Source organism: Aotus nancymaae, unplaced genomic scaffold (assembly GCF_030222135.1).
Source record: "Aotus nancymaae isolate 86718 unplaced genomic scaffold, 86718_ANA_hifiasm-v0.15.2.pri h1tg000021l, whole genome shotgun sequence".
Classification (NCBI taxonomy): domain Eukaryota; kingdom Metazoa; phylum Chordata; class Mammalia; order Primates; family Aotidae; genus Aotus; species Aotus nancymaae.
In genome coordinates, this window is record NW_026988433.1 from 10,357,575 (window position 1) to 10,364,846 (window position 7,272).

A 7,272-nucleotide genomic window follows, 5' to 3' on the forward strand; every position below is an offset into this window, starting at 1 on the left:
CCTCGGCTCACCGCAATCTCTGCCTCCCAGGTTCAAGCGATTCTCCTGCCTCATCCTCCTGAGTAGCTGGGACTATAGGCGCCTGCCACCATGCCTGGCTAATTGTTGTATTTTTAGTAGAGATGTGCTTTCACCATGTTGACCAGGCTGGTCTCAAACCCCTGACCCCAGGTGATCTGCCCTCCTCAGCCTCTCAAAGTGCTGGAATTACAGGCACCTGGACAATTTTTTTTTTTTTTTTTTTTTTGAGACAGAGTTTTACTCTGTGGCCCAGACTGGAGTGTAGTGGTGCAATCTTGGCTCACTGCAACCTCTACCTCCTGAGTTCAAGCAATTATTGTGACTCAGCCTCTGGAGTAGCTGGGACTACAGGCATGCCCCACAATGACTGTCTAATTTCTGTAATTTTAGTAGTGATGAGGTTTCACCATGCTGGCCAGGCTGGTCTCAAACTCTTGACCTCAAGTGATCCGCCTGCCTCAGCCTCCCAAAGTCCTGAGATTATAGGCGTGAGTCACTGTGCCAGCCTAGATAGATTTAAATTTGATGCACAAAAGAATAGGGCACTGGAGCATGATCTTGAGCAGGAAATCCAAGAAGAGAGAGGCAGCCTCTTCCTGAGGCCCTGGGATAGAAGAAGATCAGATTGGATGTGAAAAAGCAGTAGACTTTTGGGGCAGGCACAGTGGCTCACGCCTGTAATCCCAGCACTTCGAGAGGCTGAGGCAGGCATATCACTTGAATCCAGCAGTTCGGGATCAGCCTGGCCGGCATGGCGAAACCCTGTCTCTACAAAAAATACAAAAATTAGCCAGGTGTGGTGGTGCATGCCTGTGGTCCCAGCTACTTGTGAGGCTGAGTTGGAAGGATCCCTTGAGCCCCGGAGGCACAGGTTGCAGTGAGCTGCATTTGTGCCACTGCACTCCAGCCCTAGCGACAGAGCTGGACTCTGTCTCAAAACACACAAACCAAAAAACCAATAGACTTTCAGAAGAATAGATACCAATTTTTTCTTCTTTAATCCTCTGCCTTCCAGCTAATTCTACAGTCTCAAAAAAAAAAGAGAGAAGAAGGTGATTTAATAAGACAAAGGAGTTAGAAAAGAAAGGCAGGTGTTAGTCATGTGGAAAAAAGGGAAGTATTTGTGTTTACAAGAATCCCAACAGTATCTGGGAACGCAGAATGAAGAATATTTTCCATTTGTTGAAAAATCCGTGCTAAGCAAATGAAGTACTCAGGATCACCCCTCTAGCCTCATCTTGGGGTATGTAGCCTACCATAGCTACCCCTGTTAGATTACGCCTTCTCCCAGAATCACAAAGGCCCACAGAATGAAAGTGGCTAGTATGAGCTCTCATGAAAAGTAGGAGTTAGGCTTGGCACAGTGGCTTACACCTGTAATCCCAGCACTTTGAGAGGTCAAGGTGGGTAGATCACTTGAGCCCAGGGGTTTGAGACCTGGACAACATGGCAAAATCCCGTCTCTACAAAAAAAAATACAAAAAATTAGCTGGGCATGGTGGCATGCACCCGTAGTCCCAGCCACTCAGGAGGCTAAGGTGAGAATCTGGGAGGCTGGGGCTACAGTGAGCCAAGATCGTGCCACTGCACTCCAGCCTGGGCAATCAGAGCCAAACCCTGTCTCAAAAAAAGAAAAAAAAAAGAAAAGAAAAGTAGGAGTTAGTCATCTTGGCCAAGAGTATGAACTTTTTCTTCAAAGAACTCCTGGATTGTGGGGAAACCAGAGGTACGTGTTTGACAAACATGCTTATTTATTAGAAGTTATGAGACTAGCGAGTAGGGTGGAAGGAGGAGAGCGGCAGGAAAATGATACTGGAAAGGTAGGTCGGGAACCTCCTGTGAGGACCTTGTACATCAATCCAAGGAATGTCACCTTTAACCTAGAGCAGAGATAACAAACTGAAAATCCCACAGAGACTAGACATGCTAATGAGGAAAGCCAACCACATGTAAGGCAATAGGGAGTGGTGGGGACTGTGGCGCACAGTAGCGCTCATTCTCTGTCTATGCTGGACAGCCACTCTCAGCTCCAGCTGATTGTTGCCGTGTGGGAGTGTTGGTCCAGTGTGGCCAGATCTTCCAGTGTTCAAAGAGACAACAGACAGCCAGGTTTTTACAGGATGGCGCCAGGTTTTAAAAACATATGGGCCAAGCCAGGCTGGGTTTTGAACCAGATATGGTCCACAGGCCATCATTCTGGCGCCTTGGCAGATTGAAGGGAGCTAGTGAAGATTTTTAAGTGAAAAAAGGTATATGATCATATCTGTGCTTTAGAAAAATCAGACTGCTGCCAGGCACGGTGACTCAGCCCTGTAATCCAAGCACACTTTGGGAGGCCGAGGTGGGTGGACCACCTGAGGTTGGGAGTTTGAGACCAGCCTGATCAACATGGAGAAACCCCATCTCTACTAAAAATGCAAAATTAGCCGGGCATGGTGGCACATGCCTGTAATCCCAGCTACTCAGGAGGCTGAGGCAGGGGAATCGCTTGAACCCGGGACGCGGAGGTTGTGGTGTGCCAAGATCCTGCCATTGCACTCCAGCCTGGGCAACAAGAGGGAAACCCCATCTCAAAAAAAAAAAAAAGAAAGAAAAATCAGATTGTTATGTAGAAGAAGGCTTACAGGAAATAGATGAGAGGAAGGGAAACCAGTTAGGAAATTGTTTCAACAGTTCAGGTGGGAGGTGACCGCGGTCTGTGCTAGGGCGAGGCAGGGGAGAATGTTGGTGGACACATTTGAAGTTCAGCATCCACTGGGAAGAATTTAGCTTCATTGGGCACCTAGAAGACAGATACATTCTTTCAATGCACCCCGTCTTTTCCACCTCATTTTCTTTGTCTCTCTCTTTTTTAATTGAGACGGAGTCTCATTCTGTCCCCAGGCTGGAGGGCAGTGGCACAGTCTTGGTTCACTGCAACTCCACCTCCTGGGTTCAAGCGACTCTCCTGCCTCAGCCTCCCGAGTAGCTGGGATTACAGATGCATGCCACCACACCCGGCTGATTTTGTATATTTTTAGTAGAGATGAGGTTTCACCATATTGGCCAGGCTGGTCTCAAACTCCTGACATCAAGTGAGCCACCTGCCTCGGCCTCCCAAAGTGCTGGGATTACAGGTGCGAGCCACCTTGCCACGCTTTTACCCCATTTTCTAAACTGGAAGCTGAAAGGCGCAGGGCAGATTGATAATCCTTAAAGCCAAAGGACAGGACATTTCAGCAAAGACTCCAGTTTTTGGTGCAGTCTAATTTTACTCACGATTGCTTTAGAGATGGATTCCTTCACCAACTCCTCCAGTCCTCATCCGCTCCCAGGGGGCAATTTTAATTGATGGGCTCAGCACATAATTGAAATTAAAAATGTACATCTCATGGTGTTTGGCTCTCTCCAGCAGCCAATGGAAACTCAGAGCCAAATCTTGTAAAAGTTCTAGGCTCTGCTTCCCAGCGGAGGGGGGAACCGGCTCCCAAAGAGGCCGTTTCGTGGAGACAGACATATGAGAAGTGGGCTTTGGATCTATTTCATGGTCTTGCTGGTTGTGCAACTGGCCGCTTGGGTTCACAGAAGGATGCAAAGGGCGGGGAGGTGGGAATAGAGGGGAGGAAAGGTGACTGCCATCAAGGAATTTTTCTAACACCCATCAAGTATCATGATTAGAACTGTTTTCTCCGCAGACTGTTCCAATTTTCGAACGCGGTATTTTTGGGCACAGGAAATGGCCCGGAGGAGCTGCAGAGTAAAGCCTCCCCTCTCTGGCACCGCATGGGAGTGCCCCGTGGGATGAGGGAGAGGACGAGGCAGTCAGGCAAAGGTTAGGGGAGGAAAGCAAAGGCAGGGACCCAGAACGACTCCAGGAAATGTTTGGATTTCTCCACCCGGAGGCAGGACAAACAAGCTTTTTTCTTGCCTTCTGGGCAGCTCTGTGTGCTCTCCAGCTCGGACTCCGAGGAGGAAGGGCGAAGCTGAAAATAAAAATTATTCTGGAGCTGGACCCAATGGCTTCTCTACTGCACGAAGCTCATTGGACCCCCGCAGCCCGTCGCCTCCCAGAAATGAGCACTTTGGCTAAATTGCATGCATTTCCAAGCTTCGTCCGGCTGCAGGCTTGGCCTCTGGGAGAGGCAGGCGGCTTGTGAGCCGGGCTCCAGAGAAAGGACCTCCCTGGGTCTCTCACTTCCTGGCTGAAGTTTCTCTGCTCGGTGCTGTGGCAGCATCCAACCCACACTCGCAGGACCCGCATCCTGGGTGATGAAGTCAGACACGCTGCAGCTAGGTGAGTGGTAACGTCAGATAAGCATCTGTGCCTTCGTGGGGACTCCCTGGGCTGCTCCGCACCCGGACACTTGCTCTGTCCCCGCCATGTACAACGGATCGTGCTGCCGCATCGAGGGGGACGCCATCTCCCAGGTGATGCCGCCGCTGCTCATCGTGGCGTTTGTGCTGGGCTTGCTGGGCAATGGGGTCGCCCTGTGTGGTTTCTGCTTCCACATGAAGACCTGGAAGCCGAGCACCGTTTACCTTTTCAACTTGGCCGTGGCTGATTTCCTCCTCATGATCTGCCTGCCTTTTCGGACAGACTATTACCTTAGACGTAGACACTGGGCTTTTGGGGACATTCCCTGCCGGGTGGGGCTCTTCACTTTGGCCATGAACCGGGCCGGGAGCATCGTGTTCCTTACGGTGGTGGCGGTGGACAGGTATTTCAAAGTGGTCCATCCCCACCACGCGGTGAACACCATCTCCAACCGGAAGGCGGCTGGCATCGTCTGTGCCCTGTGGACCCTGGTCATTCTGGGAACGCTGTATCTTTTGCTGGAGAACCATCTCTGTGTGCAAGACACAGGCATCTCCTGTGAGAGCTTCATCATGGAGTCGGCCAATGGCTGGCACGACATTATGTTCCAGCTGGAGTTCTTTCTGCCCCTTGGCATCATCTTATTTTGCTCCTTCAAGATCGTTTGGAGCCTGAGGCAGAGGCAGCAGCTGGCCAGACAGGCTCGGATGAAGAGGGCGACCCGGTTCATCACGGTGGTGGCGGTTGTGTTCGTCACATGCTACCTGCCCAGCGTGTCCGCCAGGCTCTATTTCCTCTGGACGGTGCCCTCGAGTGCCTGCGATCCATCTGTCCATGTGGCCCTGCACGTTACCCTCAGCTTCACCTACATGAACAGCATGCTGGATCCCCTGGTGTATTATTTTTCAAGCCCCTCGTTTCCCAGATTCTACAACAAGCTCAAAATCTGCAGTCTGAAACCCAAGCAGCCAGGACACTCAAAAACACAGAGGCTGGAAGAGATGCCAGTTTCGAACTTCGGTCGCAAGAGTTCCATCGGTGTGGCACGTAGTTTCCAAACCCTGTCTGACGGGCAGTGGGATCCCCAAATGCGTTGAGTGGCGCTGAACAAACAGACCAGCAAGGTTGAGGAAGACAGAGTGGTGACCTAGAGTTAACTCACGCTAAGGAGTTGGGGGCTTTGAAATTGCCACTCCCCTTTCTTATTGCAAGACGGCTTCACACACATAAGCTGCATCCTTCTCATTCTGTCGGAAATGAAATTCACATAACTGTACCTTTTGGGGAGGTTCCAGTTGATTGAAGTGAGTTGATTGCATTTTCTTATCTGATTATAATGGCAGGAGACTGAATGTGCCTGGAGTGGAGTCTGTGTGTGTTGGGAGGGGATTAGGAACCGCACAGCCCCTGTGTAATTTTTTTTTGTTTGTTTTTGTTTTGAGACGGAGTCTTGCTCTGTCACCCAGGCTGGAGTACAGTGGCACGATCTTGGCCCACTGCAACTTCTGCCTCCTGGGTTCAAGCAATTCTCCTGTCTCAGCCTCCTAAGTAACTGGGATTACAGGCTCCAGCCACCAGGCCCTGTTAATTTTTGTATTTTTAGTGGAGACAGGGTTTCACTATGTTGGCCAGGCTGGTCTCACACTCCTGACCTCAGGTGATCCGCCCGCCTCGGCCTCCCAAAGTGGTGGGATTACTGGAGTGAGCCACTACACCCAGTCTCCCCCGTGTAATTTTAAACCGCTAAGTAAATGGGCATATGTGTTTAAATGGGTGATGTTCTCTCTCTTGAGGGGGGCAGTTAGCAGTATTTCCTATTAGGGAGTGGGGGTCAGTTAGCAATACTTCCTATCCTCTGAGCTTAAATCATTTCTCATCTCGGGAAATAGGAACCAGACTAAGTCAATACTTTTTATTTCAGGCCAAATGAGGCTCTTTAGATTGGGATGTATTGATCTTATTAATTTTCATCTTTACCGGGGCCCCTCTGTACATTTCTTTGTGATTGTTGTGACTTCCCAGTAGCCCAAGAAGAGCAACAGCAAAACCATCTGCCCTGACCTTCTTCACATGTTTGTGTTTCAAAGCAGGTGCTGAGGGATCTGTTCCCCAGCTCTGGCTTCTCCAGCGCCACGTGCTGAGACCAACGCAATTGCTTTTGACGACTTGTTATGTGACTGTGAATTGAAATTATTCATTTATTTCTTCTGCAGGTATTTGCTGAATTAGTATTTGGTGGCAGGCACTATACTGTGTAATTTTTGCCAGAGGGTCATTAGCCAACTCTTGTGTGACAGTAAAGTGTTTTGGGGGCTGGGGACAGAGAAGTTAAGAACTTTCATCCTTTCATGGAATATAGTTTCTAGACCTGTTCTGTGTGAATTTCAATGTTGTCTTCTTATTGCAAGACTCCCTCATGCACAGGAGTTTCCCAAATGTGTACCTGGACCCCTCAAAACAGAGGACTCTGTGAAATGACAAGCTGCCCCTGCCCTGAATTAGGAGGAAACATTCCAGGCCAACTCTTATCTCCTTTCTCAAGCTGCAAAGTGGTGAACATGGTCCTCAGCTCCTTAATTTATACTCTCTCAAATGCCCAAGGTACTCTCCCCACTTAAGAACTTTGCAAACTTCTAGTTCTTTGACCTCAAAACACCCCTGTAAGGCCGGCGTGGTGGCTCATACCTGTAACCCCAGCACTTTGGGAGACTGAGGCAGGCGTATCACTTGAGGTCAGGAGTTTGAAACCAGCCTGGTCAACATGGCGAAATCCCGTTTCTACTAAAAATACAAAAATTAGCCAGGTGCGGTGGTGGGCGCCTATAATCCCAGCTACTCGAGAGGCTGAGGCAGGAGAATTGCTTAAACCGGGGAGGTGGAGGTTGCCGTGAGCCGAGATTGCACCATTGCACTCCAGCCTGAATGACAGAGTGAGACTCCGTCAAAAAAAAAAAAAA

General features: G+C 49.7%; 1 protein-coding gene across 1 annotated transcript; it reads left to right on the forward strand.

Annotated features, from left to right (window-relative positions):
- The first annotated feature begins 3,678 nt into the window (after positions 1 to 3,678).
- Positions 3,679 to 5,923, forward strand: HCAR1 (hydroxycarboxylic acid receptor 1). The gene has a single exon (XM_012447105.2). It carries the CDS (start codon positions 4,381 to 4,383, stop codon positions 5,410 to 5,412), a length of 1,032 nt encoding a protein of 343 aa, XP_012302528.2. The 5' UTR covers positions 3,679 to 4,380; the 3' UTR covers positions 5,413 to 5,923.
- Positions 5,924 to 7,272: the final 1,349 nt, after the last annotated feature.

What these genes read in the sequence shown, in the direction of transcription:
- HCAR1 (XM_012447105.2), top strand. Translation starts at nt 4,381, where the DNA reads ATGTACAACGGATCGTGCTGCCGCATCGAGGGGGACGCCATCTCCCAG.